Source organism: Leptodactylus fuscus, chromosome 11 (assembly GCF_031893055.1).
Source record: "Leptodactylus fuscus isolate aLepFus1 chromosome 11, aLepFus1.hap2, whole genome shotgun sequence".
NCBI lineage: Eukaryota > Metazoa > Chordata > Amphibia > Anura > Leptodactylidae > Leptodactylus > Leptodactylus fuscus.
This window is the reverse complement of record NC_134275.1, coordinates 9,617,767-9,638,988: the sequence shown is the minus strand read 5'-3', so window position 1 is coordinate 9,638,988 and position 21,222 is coordinate 9,617,767. Positions and strand designations below refer to the sequence as shown.

The 21,222-nt window shown below is 42.0% G+C and overlaps 1 protein-coding gene across 2 annotated transcripts; it reads left to right on the top strand.

Annotated features, from left to right (window-relative positions):
- The first annotated feature begins 3,018 nt into the window (after positions 1-3,018).
- Positions 3,019-14,092, top strand: GFI1B (growth factor independent 1B transcriptional repressor). Of its 2 annotated transcripts, XM_075260519.1 has the most exons (8): positions 3,019-3,163; positions 3,253-3,558; positions 6,625-6,739; positions 9,150-9,281; positions 9,367-9,635; positions 9,726-9,863; positions 10,573-10,738; positions 13,608-14,092. In XM_075260519.1, exons 3-8 carry the CDS (start codon positions 6,628-6,630, stop codon positions 13,784-13,786), a joined length of 996 nt encoding a protein of 331 aa, XP_075116620.1. In that variant the 5' UTR covers positions 3,019-3,163; positions 3,253-3,558; positions 6,625-6,627; the 3' UTR covers positions 13,787-14,092. The 2 variants fall into 2 exon arrangements, with proteins under 2 accessions (XP_075116620.1, XP_075116619.1); XM_075260518.1 differs by having other exon boundaries at positions 3,019-3,558.
- Positions 14,093-21,222: the final 7,130 nt, after the last annotated feature.

The following is a 21,222-nucleotide window of genomic DNA, read 5'->3' as shown; positions in this document are numbered from 1 at the left end:
TGGCTGCCACATACAGAATACCGGCTGCCACATACAGGCTGCCACATACAGAATACCGGCTGCCACATACAGGCTGCCACATACAGAATACAGGCTGCCACATACAGAATACAGGCTGCCACATACAGAATACAGGCTGTCACATACAGAATACAGGCTGCCACATACAGAATACAGGCTGTCACATACAGAATACAGGCTGCCACATACAGAATACAGGCTGCCACATACAGGCTGCCACATACAGAATACAGGCTGTCACATACAGAATACAGGCTGCCACATACAGAATACAGGCTGCCACATACAGAATACGGGCTGCCACATACAGAATACAGGCTGCCACATACAGAATACAGGCTGCCACATATTGGCTGCCACATACAGAATACCGGCTGCCACATACAGGCTGCCACATACAGAATACCGGCTGCCACATACAGGCTGCCACATACAGAATACGGGCTGCCACATACAGAATACAGGCTGCCACATACAGAATACAGGCTGCCACATACAGAATACAGGCTGCCACATACAGAATACAGGCTGCCACATACAGAATAAGGCTGTCACATACAGAATACAGGCTGCCACATATAGGCCACCACATACCAAATACAGGCTGTCACATTCAGAATACAGGCTGTCACATACAGAATACAGGCTGTCACATACAGAATACAGGCTGTCACATACAGAATACAGGCTGCCACATATTGGTTGCCACATACAGAATACAGGCTGTCACATACTGGCTGCTACATACAGAATACAGGCTGTCACATACAGAATACAGGCTGTCACATACAGAATACAGGCTGTCACATACTGGCTGCTACATACAGAATACAGGCTGCCACATACAGAATACAGGCTGCCACATACAGAATACAGGCTGTCACATACAGAATACAGACTGCCACATACAGAATACAGGCTGCCCCATACAGGCTGCCACACACAGAATACAGGCTGTCACATACAGAATACAGGCTGCCACATACAGAATACAGGCTGCCCCATACAGGCTGCCACATACAGAATACAGGCTGTCACATACAGAATAAGGCTGTCACATACAGAATACAGGCTGTCACATGCAGAATACAGGCTGCCACATACAGAATACAGACTGCCACATACAGAATACAGGCTGCCCCATACAGGCTGCCACATACAGAATACAGGCTGTCACATACAGAATACGGGATGCCACATACAGAATACAGGCTGCCACATACAGAATACAGGCTGTCACATGCAGAATACAGGCTGCCACATACAGAATACAGACTGCCACATACAGAATACAGGCTGCCACATACAGAATACAGGCTGCCACATACAGGCTGCCACATACAGAATACGGCCTGCCACATACAGAATAAAGGTTGCCACATACAGAATACAGGCTGCCACATACAGAATACAGGCTACCACATACAGAATACAGGCTGCCACATATTGGTTGCCACATACAGAATACAGGCTGCCACATACAGAATACAGGCTACCACATACAGAATACAGGCTGCCACATATTGGTTGCCACATACAGAATACAGGCTGCCACATACAGAATACAGGCTGCCACATACAGAATACAGGCTGCCACATACAGAATACAGGCTGCCACATACAGAATACAGGCTGCCACATACAGAATAAGGCTGTCACATACAGAATACAGGCTGCCACATATAGGCCACCACATACCAAATACAGGCTGTCACATTCAGAATACAGGCTGTCACATACAGAATACAGGCTGTCACATACAGAATACAGGCTGTCACATACAGAATACAGGCTGCCACATATTGGTTGCCACATACAGAATACAGGCTGTCACATACTGGCTGCTACATACAGAATACAGGCTGTCACATACAGAATACAGGCTGTCACATACAGAATACAGGCTGTCACATACTGGCTGCTACATACAGAATACAGGCTGCCACATACAGAATACAGGCTGCCACATACAGAATACAGGCTGTCACATACAGAATACAGACTGCCACATACAGAATACAGGCTGCCCCATACAGGCTGCCACACACAGAATACAGGCTGTCACATACAGAATACAGGCTGCCACATACAGAATACAGGCTGCCCCATACAGGCTGCCACATACAGAATACAGGCTGTCACATACAGAATAAGGCTGTCACATGCAGAATACAGGCTGCCACATACAGAATACAGACTGCCACATACAGAATACAGGCTGCCCCATACAGGCTGCCACATACAGAAAACAGGCTGTCACATACAGAATACGGGATGCCACATACAGAATACAGGCTGCCACATACAGAATACAGGCTGTCACATGCAGAATACAGGCTGCCACATACAGAATACAGACTGCCACATACAGAATACAGGCTGCCACATACAGAATACAGGCTGCCACATACAGGCTGCCACATACAGAATACGGCCTGCCACATACAGAATAAAGGTTGCCACATACAGAATACAGGCTGCCACATACAGAATACAGGCTACCACATACAGAATATAGGCTGCCACATATTGGTTGCCACATACAGAATACAGGCTGCCACATACAGAATACAGGCTACCACATACAGAATACAGGCTGCCACATATTGGTTGCCACATACAGAATACAGGCTGCCACATATAGGCTACCACATACAGAATACAGGCTGCCACATACAGAATACAGGCTGCAGTATACTCCAGTATGATTATAAAGGGGGCTCTTGCAGTAAGCACCTATTAATGGAGTCGCCTGACATAAGATCCCCATTTTTGGCGCCGTACATTTGCTTGGTGGAGATAAGTGGCAACTGTAAGCAGAAGATTCAGAGAAGTCTGCTGTCAGTTTTTCAGGCTGTGCTGGAGCTCCGGCGCTCGGGAAAGTCTGCTCCAGTTTTGATAAGCAAATATTGTTTCTCGCAGCTTCCCCATTGGCTGCAGACACTCCAGATTTTGACACAAGTAATCAGATTGAAAAATCAGGGCGGGGGAAGAAGCAGAGGGCAAACACTAGTGTCAGGGCAGTCGTGTCGTACACCAGTGTGACACTAGCTGGGGAGGGAGCACTCTCATCATCCTGACTACACCAACCACAGGATCAGAGGGAGCACTCTCATCATCCAGACTACACCAACCAACAGGAGTAGAGGGAGCACTCTCATCATCCAGACTATACTAGCCACAGGACCAGAAGGAGCACTCTCATCATCCTGACTACACCAACCACAGGAGTAGAGGGAGCACTCTCATCATCCTGACTACACCAACCACAGGAGTAGAGGGAGCACTCTCATCATCCTGACTACACCAACCACAGGAGTAGAGGGAGCACTCTCATCATCCAGACTACACTAGCCGCAAGAACAGAGGGAGCACTTTCATCATCCTGAATACACTAGCCGCAGGAGCAGAGGGAGCACTCTCATCATCCTGAATACACTAGCCGCAGGAGTAGAGGGAGCACTCTCATCATCCTGAATACACTAGCCGCAGGAGCAGAGGGAGCACTCTCATCATCCTGAATACAACTGCAGCCAGGTAATAACAGACTATTCACACTGTAAGAGGCTTCATTGTAACAATTTTGATGATAACATTATATATATGATTTTTTTCATGCTGTACACAGCTTATTCTTTAGCTATAGTGCGGGCAGTGTCCAGAGCCAGGGGGTAGATGGAGCCATAGTGGTGACTGACACTGTGATAGATCAGGGGCAGAAAGTCCAGGACTGTAGCGCTATATACTGTATATATCACACCTGAACATTACTGGATACAATATAAGAGGTATAAGAGGTACTATACAATATATACAGTATCTCATATTATATACAGTAACTCTTCTATTGTAAGAGTTTCTATATAATACAATATAACAGGTGCTGTATATAAGATAGAAATAAGATACTGTATATAATATACGAGTTACTGTATATAAGATAGAAATGAGACACTGGAGCTTTATACTTTGTAGTTCTACATTTTATTTATTTAGATGTTTCCTAAGAAAATATTTTAGAACAAGATCACATCTAAAATTACATGAAATTTCTTTCTCTCTTTCATATTCATCATCTTTAGGTTTTTCTATAGAAACAGCGATCCACTGAGTAACTATACTGAGCCTGACGTAGATCTATCTATCTATCTATCTATCTATCTATCTATCTATCTATCTCCTATCTATTTATCTATCTATCTATCTATCTATCTATCTATCTACTATCTATCTATCTATCTATCTATCTATCTATTTATCTATCTCCTATCTATCTATCTATCTATCTATCTATCTATCTATCTATCTCCTATCTATCTATCTATCTATCTATCTCCTATCTATCTATCTAGCTATCTATCTATCTATCTATATCCTATCTATCTATCTATCTATCTATCTATCTATCTATCTATCTATCTATCTCCTATATATTATCTATCTATCTATCTATCTATCTCCTATCTATCTATCTATCTATCTATCTATCTATCTATCTATCTATCTATCTCCTATCTATCTATCTATCTATCTATCTATCTATCTATCTCCTATTTATCTATCTATCTATCTATCTATCTATCTATCTATCTATCTATCTCCTATCTATTTATCTATCTCCTATCTATCTATCTATCATCTATCTATCTATCTATCTATCTATCTATCTATCTATCTATCTCCTATCTATCTATCTATCTATCTATCTATCTATCTATCTCCTATCTATCTATCTCCTATCTATCTATCTATCTATCTATCTATCTATCTATCTATCTATCTATCTATCTATCTCCTATTTATCTATCTATCTATCTATCTATCTATCTCCTATCTATCTATCTCCTATTTATCTATCTATCTATCTATCTATCTATCTATCTATCATCTATCTATCTATCTATCTATCTATAATCTATCTTTCTCTCATATCTATCTATCTTATAACTTAAACCCAAGACATTCGTGGTTGATACTTTCTTTGGGTCCCTTTTTCCTATATTTGAATTTTCTTGTCCCCAAACATTAGGACAAAGGGCAGATAATGAGACAAATAGGAGGTTATTCGGACGCGGTGCCAGCTCTATTCTTCTCCATCAATGGCGGGCTGTGTGTGATGAGGACGGAGCTAAATCCTTGCAGGACAAATGCAAATGTCAAGCAAATGACCGGGCACCTGAATCAGATCTGATGCCAGCAAAGAACAGTTGTATGCTGATGTGAGGGGACTGAGACAGCCTAGGTCCTGGCTGAGAAACTACAAGACTCAGGAATGCTGGGACTTGTAGTCTCCCAGAGGTTGTAGTCCACTGTAATATAGAATTGCATTATCATATAAAAGTGGAGAGCCTCTGCAGGGATATCTACCGCCTGCAGCTGCTCTCTTTCCCAACACTGTCAGAAGAGTTCACTTACACATCTCATAGTGATACATTCTACTGACAGTGCCAGGAAGAGTTGTCATGTGGAATTTCATTTCCCTTCTGTTGCCCTTGTACAGAGAAGTATAGGGAGTTCCATCGTGCGAGGCAACCATATTGACTACAAGCTGTAAGGGCATGCTGGGGGCTGTAGTTTCCCAATAGCCAGAGGTCGTAGCCCACTGTATTCAAGAAATGCATTATCAGTATGGAGTAACTCATGTAAAAGGGGAGAGCTGCTGCAGGGATATCAAACCCTCCGCAGCTGCTCTCCCTCCTAACACTGCCAGAATAGTACAGTCACCATTTACACATCTCAAAAATCACAAATGATAAATTCTACTGCCAGGAAGAGTTACCATAGGGAATTTAATTCTCCTGCAGCTTCTCTGCTCTGTTGCCCCTGTACATTAGAGAGCTCCATTGTGCCAGACAACCACATTGGCTGAGCACTATATAGTCATGGTTGTCAGAAGCCGCATACATGTCCTGCATTAGGGACCCTGGAACTTTAGATCTTTTTTGCATCTTAAAGGAAGCCGCAGACATTGCTACACAGCAGGTTGGGTACGCACGCGGTGTTATGGCCTCTGGGGGATCAGCTTTCTCCTCTCCATGCAAATCCAGGACCATGCAAATCTGTAGACACTTCCCTGCGGCGACGCCTTGAGTCTGTGTGTCTGTGACTGGTGCTCTTGTGATTTATTGTAGACGTAAGCTCTTCAGAGTCCAAGAACTCTCACCGAGAACAAAAACTAGATTTTACTTCTTGTCTTCCAGTAATTTCTCACATCACTGGTCTTTAAGATTGGGAATTACTTTTATATTTGTGGCTTTATGGCATTGGCAGCAGATGGGCATTGAGAGGACGGGCGATATATAATGTATATCCTTGTTACAAGTTATGGGGTCAATGCTCATCATGGGGGGTGACTATAGTGGTCATGGTCCATATTCACATGACGCAGTTACCTGGCTCTCCTATGTGCCAGGCTGGTATTACTCTCTGTTGTCTGCCAGGCTGGCTCCTCTGTCATTTGCTTTATAACACTGAAGACTATGGAGAGAAGGATTCTTATGTATCCCCTGTGCTGCATCCCCTTCATCTCCTGAGCTGTGGGCCCCTGTCCCCAATATGGGCCCCCACTATTGCTTTCATAGTTATATTTTGCTTCACTTTCAGGAAATGCCGCGCTCCTTTTTGGTAAAAACCAAGAAAACTCACAGTTACCATCAGCATCGCTACTCAGAAGATGGCGGCGTACCCAAGGAGGATCCCGTCACAGCAATATGTCATGGTAGGAAGTGCACCTGTCCCGAGGTCTGGCATTGGAAATAGTGATGCACAGATCTAATACTTGTCATAGTTGAGGGTTTGTTACAATTGTAATCGGTCTCTGAGCCTCAGATTTCAGCAGCAAATTCTCTCCTGTCCTGATTGTTACAATGTATCAGTGAACTAACACATCACCCGCAGCGGATAGGTGGATACAATGTATGGGTGCATGCACACTACGTAACGCCAGGCGTGTATGAGAGCCGTACACGCCGGCGTTACAGCAGGGCTGCCGAACACTTCCCATTCACTTCAATGGGAGCGCTCGTAAACGCCGCTGTTACGAGCGCTCCCATTGAAGTGAATGGGAAGTGTTCGGCAGTCTGCTGTAATGCCGGCGTGTACGGCTCTCATACACGCCCGGCGTTACGTAGTGTGCATGCACCCTATCAGTGAACAATCACCCGCAGCGGATAGGTGGTTACAATGTATCAGTGAACAATCACCCGCAGCGGATAGGTGGATACAATGTATCAGTGAACAATCACCCGCAGCGGATAGGTGGTTACAATGTATCAGTGAACAATCACCCGCAGCAGATAGGTGGATACAATGTATCAGTGAACAATCACCCGCAGCGGATAGGTGGTTACAATGTATCAGTGCAGGATCACACTAGCGTTAGGGTTTCTGTTTTTGGGTCTGCTGGAGGACCCGAAAAATGGCAACCCTTTCTGCTTAAAAATTGGTTACATGCTGAAACCCCATAGACTATAATGAGGTCCGTCTGGTTTCTGCTCGGTTTCCACATGAAACATGCGGAGAGAAAAATGCTGCTTGCAGGACTCTTCTCTCCACATGATTCGTGCGGACACTGAACAATAACCACACGGACCTCATTATAGCCTATGGGGTCCATGTGCTTTCATTGCTCACTGCGTTTTAATGTGTATAGGTTTTCGTTTGGGGAAGGGTCCCCAAGCAGACTCCCCAAAAGGAATACCGAATGCAGATGTGACCCAGGCCTCAGGCAGTCACAGACTATACTGAAAGACGTTGTATCTGTGTGAATACCACATTGTATTAATCTGCTCTGTATAAACAGGGAAATCAATCCTATCACCGTTTCCTCTTCCGAAACAGCGTCCACAATGTGATTTATAAAGGTGGATGAAGAACTTCCCTGTTTGTAGAGCATTAATGTGTGAATAGCTGCAGGCTGAGAATAAAACGGCGCCTTCATCCACCTATTGTGACCCCAGGGACCACCAATCAGCAGAGTGAAGGGGGCGCTGTGCTGCATCAAGTGGAGGGCACAGGAAACAGTGCCATACATACTGTTCTGGCTGAGCCTGGTACTGCAGCCACAACTACATGTGCAGCACAATGAAGGGGATTCAACACGTCATCATGAAAGTGGAAGATCCCCAGCAGCACAGAGTATTTCAGGAGAGGAGTGTGCTGATCCTGTAGGAGGTCACAGACTAAAAGTTACATAGTGGAAAGAGCAGGGTCCCCAGCAGCGCAGAGTATTTCAGGAGAGGAGTGTGCTGATGATGTGGCTGATCATTTGAATATTGTGCTACTTATGGGGCCACTAGTCGGACATCTTAGAGGTTCCCCCTGTCCTCTGCCTCCCAGGGTGTCTTGCAGGTACATAAGATCCTGTAGTGCAGGTGCAGCCGCCCGTCCAGTGCCAGCCCTTCTCCCGCACCCTCAGGCACATTCAAATAAACCCTATTCAAATCTCCATTGTGTCCTGTCTAATCTCCTGCAGGTAACTGTTTCGCTGGAACTGTCTGTGCAGAGCAGAAGATCTGCACAGAAAACGTACAGCAATGTGTCCAGCGCTCAAGTCATCAGAGTCGCCCATAATCATCCTCATAAAGGGTCACCCTAGAGGCCTAGTATCATGTATCTAAGCCTTGGAACGATCACATATCTCCAAACATGTCCCTAGATTGACACTAGGGAAGAGCTCTTCACACTGAACAACAAGTATCACACATCATAGGCTTAGATACAACGTGTAGCAGGCAATATCATACGTGATGGTCTTAGATACACCATATAAGCATTGCACTACTCCTGGGAATTCTCACACCCTGAGATACGCAGTTTGTTACGTCTCTGACAAGGATGTACCGCTCGGATATGTTTTCTCAATTCAATCAGAGCCGGATTTTCAAACCTCCATGAATTGGCTCGGTGTCTGTGCAAACATTGTGGTTTGTGTCACACACACTGCGTCAACACATACATGTCTACAGCGCCGGGCCTGGTGAGGTGTGTGCCCTGATCCCGTGATGCGAGCGACCCCAGCCCGCGGTGCAGGCAGGAATGGTGACCCCAATTTTACAACATTTTTGCTGTATGTTCTTGGAGCGGTGTCTTGGCTGCAGATTCATGTTTTATTTCTTATATTACATTAGATCTTCATGACGATGAATCCTCCGGCAGCACCCATAAAGAATACGCTCCTGAGGATCTGTCTAAGAGGAGTCACCTCCAATCAGAAGGCAACATGGAGAGACCCCTATATTTGAGTCGAGGCTCAGGTCCAGGTAATGTACTACAACCCTCACCATCTCATTGCATGAATATTCATGTAGATTAATGTATAACTTGATGCTGTGATCCGTCCTCTAGGGATCCCTCTGTCCTTGCTGCCCATTAAGTCATACCCATCACTCCCCCTACCCGCCTTCTACAAGCCGAGCATCCCCTGGGAGTCCCTGCATTCTGCCTATAGCTTCAAACAAGTCCCGTCCCATGTGCACCCCAACATGTTACCGAGACCTATTGGGTTATACAGCAGCCCCCCTGCAGCTACAGAGTCAGAATATGATCACCCCATTAACTACAGCCTGGAATTCACCTCCTCTATGGACAACTACCACTGTGTCAAGTGCAGCAAGGTGAGGTCTCCAGTCTGGGGAGTGATGGGGGTCACTGGGGTGGGGGGCTGCTGCAGGTCCTAGAGCCAGACAGTCTCTTATGTCTTCCAGGTTTTCTCTACGTCTCATGGATTGGAGGTTCATGTCCGAAGGTCTCATAGTGGAATCCGACCATTTGTCTGTGAGACATGCGGGAAGTCCTTTGGCCATGCTGTCAGCCTTGAGCAACATCTCAATGTCCACTCACAGGTGAGATCCCGCTGTATCTAAGCCAATCCTATGTGATACTATAGTAACTCCTAAACTGGCATATCTAAGCCTATCCTATGTGATACATATGTTGTAATGTTACTGATTGTTACTATAGACAGAACTGTGTGTATATAGAGAGAGAGAGACAGAGAGAGAGACGGAGAGAGAGACAGTGAGAGATGGAGAGAGAGACGGAGAGAGAGACAGAGAGAGACAGAGGAAAGCGAGAGACAGAAAGAGAGAGAACTAAAAGAGAAACGTTTCTGCAAATGGAAATAATTAAAAATTGTGCAGAGATTCTAAAGATTTTCTCTATTCATCATAATTGGTGACAACTCTTGTCTTGATCAGATGCCAATGGAAACGACCATCAATGCAGAAACTTCGTATACTCTGAAACCCAGTCATGATGTGGTCGGGTTATCAGGAGGACACTATGTGTACGAGAAGATAACTGACCACAATAAGGACATCGTGGCTGGTTATGAGAGTGCAGAAAGTTCCTGCCTTCATGGTCGTTACGACTGGCAACCGATCAAGACAAAATCAATATCACCGCTAAGATGGTTAGAGAAAATCTGGAAAATCTCTGCACAATTTTTAATTATTTATATTTGCAAAAAATGTTTAACCTTTAATTGTCTGCATATTAATATATAGTCATATTAATAGGAATTTCCCAACAATAATTTTTAACATATTACAGGAAAGGAGCTTCGAGTGCAAGATGTGTGGAAAAACATTTAAGAGATCGTCCACATTATCCACCCACCTGCTCATCCACTCTGACACCCGACCATATCCATGTCAGTTCTGTGGAAAGCGTTTCCATCAAAAGTCTGACATGAAGAAACATACGTATATCCATACTGGTGAGTTATACTGTCCCCTATGTACAGGAATATAACTACTATAATACTACTCCTATGTACAAGAATATAACTACTATAATACTACTGCTATGTACAAGAATATAACTACTATAATACTACTGCTATGTACAAGAATATAACTATTATAATACTACTCATATGTACAAGAATATAACTACTATAATACTACTGCTATGTACAAGAATATAACTATTATAATACTACCTCCTATGTACAAGAATATAACTACTATAATACTACCTCCTATGTACAAGAATATAACTACTATAATACTACTCCTATGTACAAGAATATAACTACTATAATACTGCCCCCTATGTACAAGAATATAACTACTATAATACTACTCCTATGTACAAGAATATAACTACTATAATACTACTTCTATGTACAAGAATATAACTACTATAATACTGCTCCTATGTACAAGAATATAACTACTATAATACTACTCCTATGTACAAGAATATAACTACTATAATACTACTCCTATGTACAAGAATATAACTACTATAATACTGCTCCTATGTACAAGAATATAACTACTATAATACTACTCCTATGTACAAGAATATAACTACTATAATATTACTCCTATGTACAAGAATATAACTACTATAATACTACTCCTATGTACAAGAATATAACTACTATAATACTGCTCCTATGTACAAGAATATAACTACTATAATACTACCTCCTATGTACAAGAATATAACTACTATAATACTACTCCTATGTACAAGAATATAACTACTATAATACTGCTCCTATGTACAAGAATATAACTACTATAATACTACCTCCTATGTACAAGAATATAACTACTATAATACTACTACTATGTACAAGAATATAAAATATAACTACTATAATACTACTCCTATGTACAAGAATATAACTACTACAATACTACCTCCTATGTACAAGAATATAACTACTATAATACTGCACCTATGTACAAGAATATAACTACTATAATACTACCTCCTATGTACAAGAATATAACTACTATAATACTACTACTATGTACAAGAATATAGAATATAACTACTATAATACTACTCCTATGTACAAGAATATAACTACTACAATACTACCTCCTATGTACAAGAATATAACTACTATAATACTCCTCCTATGTACAAGAATATAACTACTATAATACTGTCCCTATGTACAAGAATATAACTACTATAATACTACTCCTATGTACAAGAATATAACTACTATAATACTACTCCTATGTACAGAATATATCTACTATAATACTGCTCCTATGTACAAGAATATAACTACTATAATACTGCCCCCTATTTACAAGAATATAACTACTATAATACTGCTCCTATGTACAAGAATATAACTACTATAGTACTACTCCTATGTACAAGAATATAACTACTATAATACTGCTATGTACAAGAATATAACTACTATAATACTACTCCTATGTACAAGAATATAACTACTATAATACTGCTATGTACAAGAATATAACTACTATAATACTACTCCTATGTACAAGAATATAACTACTATAATACTGCTATGTACAAGAATATAACTACTATAATACTACTCCTATGTACAAGAATATAACTACTATAATACTGCTCCTATGTACAAGAATATAACTACTATAATACTACCTCCTATGTACAAGAATATAACTACTATAATACTGCTCCTATGTACAAGAATATAACTACTATAATACTGCTCCTATGTACAAGAATATAACTACTATAATACTGCTCCTATGTACAAGAATATAACTACTATAATACTGCTCCTATGTACAAGAATATAACTACTATAATACTACTCCTATGTACAAGAATATAACTACTATAATACTGCTCCTATGTACAAGAATATAACTACTATAATACTACTCCTATGTACAAGAATATAACTACTATAATACTACTCCTATGTACAAGAATATAACTACTATAATACTACTCCTATGTACAAGAATATAACTACTATAATACTACTCCTATGTACAAGAATATAACTACTATAATACTACTCCTATGTACAAGAATATAACTACTATAATACTACTCCTATGTACAAGAATATAACTACTATAATACTACTCCTATGTACAAGAATATAACTACTATAATACTACCTCCTATGTACAAGAATATAACTACTATAATACTACTCCTATGTACAAGAATATAACTACTATAATACTACTCCTATGTACAAGAATATAACTACTATAATACTACTCCTATGTACAAGAATATAACTACTATAATACTACTCCTATGTACAAGAATATAACTACTATAATACTACTCCTATGTACAAGAATATAACTACTATAATACTACTCCTATGTACAAGAATATAACTACTATAATACTGCCCCTTATGTACAAGAATATAACTACTATAATACTACCTCCTATGTACAAGAATATAACTACTATAATACTACTCCTGTGTACAAGAATATAACTACTATAATACTACTCCTATGTACAAGAATATAACTACTATAATACTACTCCTATGTACAAGAATATAACTACTATAATACTGCCCCTTATGTACAAGAATATAACTACTATAATACTACCTCCTATGTACAAGAATATAACTACTATAATACTACTCCTATGTACAAGAATATAACTACTATAATACTACTCCTATGTACAAGAATATAACTACTATAATACTACTCCTATGTACAAGAATATAACTACTATAATACTACTCCTATGTACAAGAATATAACTACTATAATACTGCTCCTATGTACAAGAATATAACTGTAATAATAATAATAATAATAAATGCAACTTTTTTCCTTGTATTTTAGGAGAGAAGCCGCACAAATGTCAGGTTTGTGGTAAAGCTTTCAGTCAGAGCTCGAACCTCATCACACACAGCCGCAAGCACACGGGATTCAAGCCATTTACATGTGACCTTTGCGGTAAAGGTTTCCAGCGTAAAGTAGACCTAAGAAGACACCGAGAAAACCAACATGGACTGAAGTGACCAAATCAGGGAGGATTAATAGTGGAAAATAGTTTGGCCGCTCCATAGTCACAAGTGGCCTCGGGCAACTCATCGGGATCTGTCGATTCAATGAGGGAGGATGGCGGCTTTCTTATCACTTGAAGTACGGTCCCTGTGTACGACAGGGTCAATTTTATTTTATTTATTTTTCATTTTTCATAAATTTTCTATTTTGCCAGGCAATGAAATCTCGTTTTGAAAAAGAGAGGTTAAAAAAAACCCAAAAAAAACAAAAACCACAAGATCGATATGCACCCCTTTAAATTTTTCACAGCTTTATTGATTGTGAACACCAATTATTTTGAACATTTCTACAATAATCCTATATAATGGCTATTACTATATTAATACATAGAATAAAATACTTTATACACAACTTGTCTGTCTCCTCATCGGAGAAATGGCGCCGTTGCCCATAGGAACCCGAATTGGTTGCTTCCGGAAATCTTTCAGCCTTCTGCGGTAAAATGAAAGCTGGAATTTGATTGGTTGCTATGGGCTGCACTTCAGACTGTGCAGAGAAAGAACAGCCAATCAAATCACGACTTGCAAGAACATGATTGGCTGCTAAAATTAAAGCTGGAATTTGATTGGTTGCTATGGGCAACACATTCTTATATAACTCACTTATGACCGTAGAAACCAATCATATTACGGTCCTTATGGTTGCTATGGACAACTACTTCAATTAATTAAAGTCAGATGAGATTTTACGGTCGCTCAGATTCGCATTGTTCGGGACTGGAGGAGGATGGGGGAGTTTTATCCCGCTCGCCGGCCTCCCTAACATTCGGTTTGCAGATCAGACTCTTCCTCTTACAAGAAGTCATTAATATTACTTGTTCCTGTTAACCCTTGATGACTCAGGATACACAAAGATCAATCCATCAATAAATGACACTATCAAGGTTAAGATCAGATGTCATCAATATCTGCATCACACCACAAAGGATGTTGTCGTAGTCAGAGGAAACACTAGACCATCAGGGGTAGGGAACCTTCGGCTCTCCAGCTGCTGTGAAACTACAACTCCCAGCATGCTCCATTCACTTTCATGGGAGTTCCAAGAACAGCAGAGCAAGTTTGCATGCTGGGAGTTGTAGTTTTGCAACAGCTGGAGAGCCGTACGTTCCCTACCCCTGCACTAGACCATCAGGGATGTATACACTGACCTCTGTAATACCCTAGACCACCGGGATATTGATTCTCACCTCTATAATACACCAGACCACCAGGGACACCAACCCTTATAATAGACTAGACCATCAGGGATGTTGACACTGACCTCTTTAATACCCTAGACCACTGGGATATTGATACTCACCTCTATAACACCAGACCACCAGGGACACCAACCCTTATAATAGACTAGACCATTAAGGATGTTGACACTGATCTCTTTAATACCCTAGACCACTGAGATATTCATAGTGACCTCTATACTAGCCTAGACCACTGGGATATTGATACTGACCTCTATAATACACTAGAGCACCAGGGATTTGAACTCCAACCCTTATAATACCCTACACCACCAGGGATTTGAACACGACCTCTATACTACCCTAGACCACTGGGATATTGATATTGACCTCTATACTACCCTAGACCACCAGGGATTTGAACGCAACCTCTATAATACACTAGACCACTGGGATATTCATACTGACCTCTATAATACACTAGACCACCAGGGATTTGGACACCAACCCTTATAATACCCTAGACCACCAGGGATGTTGACACTGATCTCTCTAATACCCTAGACCACTGGGATATTGATACTGACCTCTATAATACACTAGACCACCAGTTATTTGGACACCGACATCTTAGACCGTTGTGGATTTTGACAGATAGACTTGAGAAGTGTCCTGTTATATTATAAGGATATCCTGGACAGTGAGTTGTCTTAGAAATCTGGAAGTTTGGGAGGAGCGGTGGCGACTCCAGTCATTGCTGTTCTGTGATATCCTTATCTGTTCTCACCGCCTGCTAACTGCCATCTCAGCGGGTAAATTTGAGGTGGAGGAGGAGGAGGTGCGACACCCGGAGAAGGCATCAAGACATCAGAAAACACAAGCCCTGAACTTTCATAACTGACCCTTTAGTATTAAAAAGAGATCCGGGATTAACATGACAAATATGAAATTGGTACCCAGCTTTCCTGGAGTCCTGAAAGGCAAATCTACCACCCATCACTGCGTACATCAGAATGGGGTTCCTGGATTCTTCCTGTAGAAGGTGCCAAAAGGGGAAATTACATAGTGGCCTGCGTTGTCTTCACAATGAATGTTAGGGTGCTCGAGATATGGCGTCCCAGCACCTGTAGACAGGTACAAGGATGATGAAGTGACAGGCAGGCGAGACGCCAAGAACAAAGTCACAGTCCTTTACACTATAACACAGCCCAACATTTCCTCCAGGGCCCAGGGGTCTCAACCCACCAGAGTTCACCCCCTTCTGAACAACTGGCCTATTGGAGTCACCATACACTTATGGGTCACAGAGCGGACCCATCTAACTCATACCAATACTGTTATTGTGCTGGTTGTCCAGAGTTTGTTCCCTAGCACGCCCACGGTGGCTCAGTGGTTAGCATTGCAGCACAGGAGTCCTGGGTTCAAATCCCGCCAGGAACAACATCTGCAAGGAGTTTGTATATTCTCCCCATGTTTGCGTGGATTTCCTCCCATTCTACAAAGACAAATTGATAGGAAAAAATGTATATTGTGATCCCTATATGGGGCTCACAATCCACATATCCCCCCCCCCAAAAAAAAAAAACACAAAAAACCCCCAAAAACCTGGAGGTGATGGATACACCACAACCTGGCTGGTTCTGCATACAGCCCTTGCTTTGCAACTGTCCTTGCTCTATTTAGAGACTGAGATGAGAGACTGAATCCTGAGTTGCAGTGAAACCCTTGAAACGATTTGTAAACCTCCCAACCATCAGTGGGATAGTCCTGGATTTTGGATGCAATCCCACTGTCCCAAATGGCAGAGGAATGTCCCAGCTTCAACTCAGGACATAAAAGTAGTTGAGTACTACATTGACGAAGCAGTGGAGCGGGAGCCATCTACCCTCCACCGGGAGCAGAGGTATGTGGCGATGTCAGGCCGCTGGTGTCAGAGGCAAGAGTAGGCTCCGAGGGGCTTATTTTGGCACCAGAAAAAAAAGCTTCCTAATCAGATATATGGATATCTGCTGTCTGCTGCAGCCTGTAGTTCTCAGAAGGTTAGGCAATACACCAATGTATGGGTGTAATGGTACCCGGTGCTGACTCTGCACCATCCATTACACCAACCTATCCATGGGCTGTATATAATTACATATGTACAGCTGGTATACAACTTCTTGTATACAATGATATGGTCCATGCTGGTGTAACCTGGGTATCTCTTGTATATACTATATATTTACAGCTGGTATAACCTGGGTATATACTGTATATAATTATATATGTACAGCCGGTATAACCTGGGTATATACTGTATATAATTCTATATGTACAGCTGGTATAACCTGGGCATCTCCTGTATATAATTCTATATGTACAGCTGGTATAACCTGGGTATATACTTATATAATTACCGTATTTTTTGGACTATAAAACACACTTTTTTTCCCCCAAATTTCGGAGGAAAATGAGGGTGCGTCTTATAGTCTGAATGTGGGTGGAGGAGTGGGTTTGCAGCATGGCCGCGCTACTGCCACCGCTGGTTTTCTTCAGCGGCAGTAGCGCGGCAATCTGCAGGCCCCGGCAGCTAAGACAGTCCCCGGCATCTGATGTAATAGACCGGCGGATGCCGGGGAGTGTCTTAGCTGCCGGGGCCTGCAGATTGCAGCGCTACTGCCACCGCTGGTTTTCTTCAGTGGCTGGAGCATGACAATCTGCAGGCCCCAGCAGCTAAGACACTCCCCGGCATCCGCCGGTCTATTACAGCAGATGCCGGGGACTGTCTTAGCTGCCGGGGCCTGCAGATTGCCGCGCTACTGCCGCTGAAGAAAACCAGCGGTGGCAGTAGCGCGGCCATGCTGCAAATCCACTCCTCCTCCACAGGTCCCAGCAGTCAGTTAGCCCTCCCCACCGGCCCCATACCTTTAGTGATGCAGGCCGGCTCCTGCACGGCGAGGCCGCAGGAGCCGACCTGTTCCGATGACAGCCGGGAGCCTAATGAAGGCTCCGAGGCTTGTCATAGATATATATTACTATCGCGGCTGGTATTGCCGTCTATGGGACTTGCAATCAAATGATTGCAGGTTCAAGCCCCCTAGGCGGGGGATATTAAAATAGTAAAAAAAAACAAAAAAAACTTTAAAAAAAATATAATAAAAAATAAAATAAATAAAAGTTCACCTCCTTTCCCTAGAATACATATAAAAGTATAACATTACTGTGAAACATACACATTAGGTATCCCTGTGTCTGAAAATGCCCGGTCTACTAATATTTTTATGTACAGTGAACGTCAAAATCAAAAGTGCTAAACTGCCGGGTTTTTCTCTCTGTTTTGCCTCTGAATTAAATAAAAGGTGATCTAAGCAATAAACATTTCCCAAAATGGTATATCTAAAAAGTACACCTGGCCCCACAAAAAAAACGCCCTATACATCCCCATACAGCTGCAGGGTCACCTGTCAATGTGGCCTTGCAGCTGTTCCAAAACTACAACTCCCATATATTAAATATTTTACCATTTTTTGCCTGAAAATTTTTTTTCCCTATTTTTCTCCTCTAAAACCTGGGTGTGTCTTACAGTCCGAAAAATACGGTATATATGTACAGCTGGTATAACCTGGGTATATACTCTATAGAATTATATATGTACAGCTGGTATAACCTGGGCATCTCCTGTATATAATTGTATATGTACAGCCGGTATAACCTGGGTATCTCCTGTATATAATTATATATGTACAGCTGGTATAACCTGGGTATATACTGTATATAATTATATATGTACAGCCAGTATACCTGGGTATCTCCTGCATATAATTATATATGTACAGCCGGTATAACCTGGGTATATACTGTATATAATTATATATGTACAGCTGGTATAACTTGGGTATCTCCTGTATATAATTATATATGTACAGCTGGATAACAAAATCCTTATAGCACTGCTAAAGGGAAATTCAGAAATAGGCGGGTTATCGCCTCGTCCACATGTGGCTGTCAGGATTTGAAGCTGTGGTCAGCCTGTTTTTCTCCGAATTTATCTTTCAACTACATCTGAGGAGTCCTAGAGAATGCAGGAACAAGTGTTGAGATGGGGGAAATAAAAGAGACTGGACACTGAAGATATTAACCATTTCCTGACATCAAAAATAAGAAAGCTTAAAATATAAAGCCACAAAGACGTGCGGTAATAAGCAGTCAATCACTTGGCAGAATGGGGGATGCAGCGGGGTGGGGTGGGGGTGTAAGTCGTATATTAGGATGGCCACAGAGCGGTATATTACGGGTTATCATGGGTACAGGGCAGATATCAAAATAAAGAAATTTCCCATATTACTCCATTTCACATTCTTATTAGTCTTATTAGTCCCAAATCCCTGACCCCCATATAGCTGGCTAGAAATTTCAGTGACAAACATCAGACAGCTTTCCGAGAGTCTCAAGTGATGGATTTGTCATTCAGACATGCAGTAATAATGGAGCACGGATGTGTCACTGCATAACTAAGAAGATTTGCAATATATAAGTCTGGGGACACTTGCTGACAAACCCTGTGTCGGGCATATTGGTGGTCACCCAGCTTTCCAGGTGACAGATAAAACCATGAACAGTTGAAGAGTTGACAATGTTATGTGTGGGCTGGCAGAGTGTGACCTGGCTCATAAACAGGGTCCAGAGACCTCTCCTCTATGACATCCGCATATCCTAACATGGCACATGGGCATCCTCTATAATCTCATCCTTTACTTTTGAGACACAGTGGACAAATTTCATGTGCTAGCTAAAAATCTGAGTGTCTTCACCAAAATGTGGGGTTCAGCTGCTATTTGCTCTACCCGTAGATTTTGCAGAGGTCGTTTCAGACTGTGAGATTTGTTCAACCTTGTTTTTGCACAAGGGCTCGGGGGAAATTTGCTGAGTAACTGGGTGAGGATGGGGTGTAGTCACTTTATGGGAGACTGGGAGGCACTGATAAAGAAAGACACTTTCCACCGTCCACCACACACTGAGCGCTTCTTCCTCTTCAGCACTTTGACGTGTCTTGACATTTATAAGATGGTGCTGATGTTTCTTCATTGGATAACATCTTCGCAGTCACTGTATTTCCAATCCCAGTATTAGTACGTTAGTGCTTCCTACTGACATTGAGGAACAAACAAGGGATCATCTCAATTTATAGCACAACATATCGTATATACACTGACAAATAGAAGGAGTTCTTGTCCTGGACTGAAACTTCTCAATGTAATTCAATGATCATCTATGGAAGTGATGACAATATTACAGGCAAAAGAGAAGGGTAATGGGAAAACTGGACAATTGGACGCAGGCTCTAGGACTCTAGCCTGGATACAAGATGAGATACGGCAGGACATGCAGGTTCTGTATGGTATCCTACAGCACATTTACCCCCAGATGGTACAGCTGGACCTGTAGATGCCACACACTTGTAAATTGGTGACGTCCCAGTTGGTCCTATAAATACTGGGTTGGTGATAAGTCTGGTGATCGGGCAGGACCAGGGAGTGTTGGAGACATTCCTGGGAAGGTGGACGAGCAATGTCCTGCTGAAAAACAGCAACAAAGATTTAGAATTCAGCCCCTTTCAGGTGCTACTTAGCATCACCACATTCCTCTATGAGAGAGGTGGTACTTTTATCCCAAGAATGGTCCCTCTTTATTTGCAGAGACCCTTCAGCAGCCATCTATAGTATATACATGTCTAGTATATACACTTTTGGCACTGCAGCTACTGTTAAACAGATACCAGTCAGTATTCTGCAAGCCAGTGGTTGGTAATTTGCAATTCTCTTAATCCCAACAAAAATCTGTGATGGCTGCAAAAGTTCTTGCAGCGTAAAGACTAGTTATCTTCTTAGGCTATGACGCCCCCCTCTGGCTCTCTGAAGAAATGTCTAGGAACTGGAGACGGGTTCACAGGAATAAAATACAGGACTGACAAGGAGCCTCAGATCTGTATCTACCGGACATAAATTTCCAGGATTGGAATACCTCTATAGGTTATGGCCGCACCGGACAAACAGAGCACGTCTTTCTCTCTTTTTCTGCTGTGTTGTGCATTTTCTGCAGCATGAACGCAATGGCCAGAAATGGTGTGACCTCAGCAAGTTGCTGTCAAGAAAGGAATTGCTGTCGCCAGATCCCAAACAGCAACATGGGATTATTGAAATAGCTGTGCAGCGCTCCTCTATGCCGTTTCTGTAG

Bases quoted from the DNA above. Each gene is read 5' to 3' on its own strand.
- GFI1B (XM_075260519.1), top strand. From the start codon at position 6,628: ATGCCGCGCTCCTTTTTGGTAAAAACCAAGAAAACTCACAGTTACCAT. The intron at 9,282-9,366 runs GTAATGTACTAC...TCCGTCCTCTAG, and splicing joins GAGTCGAGGCTCAGGTCCAG to GGATCCCTCTGTCCTTGCTG. The intron at 9,864-10,572 runs GTGAGATCCCGC...AACATATTACAG, and splicing joins ATCTCAATGTCCACTCACAG to GAAAGGAGCTTCGAGTGCAA.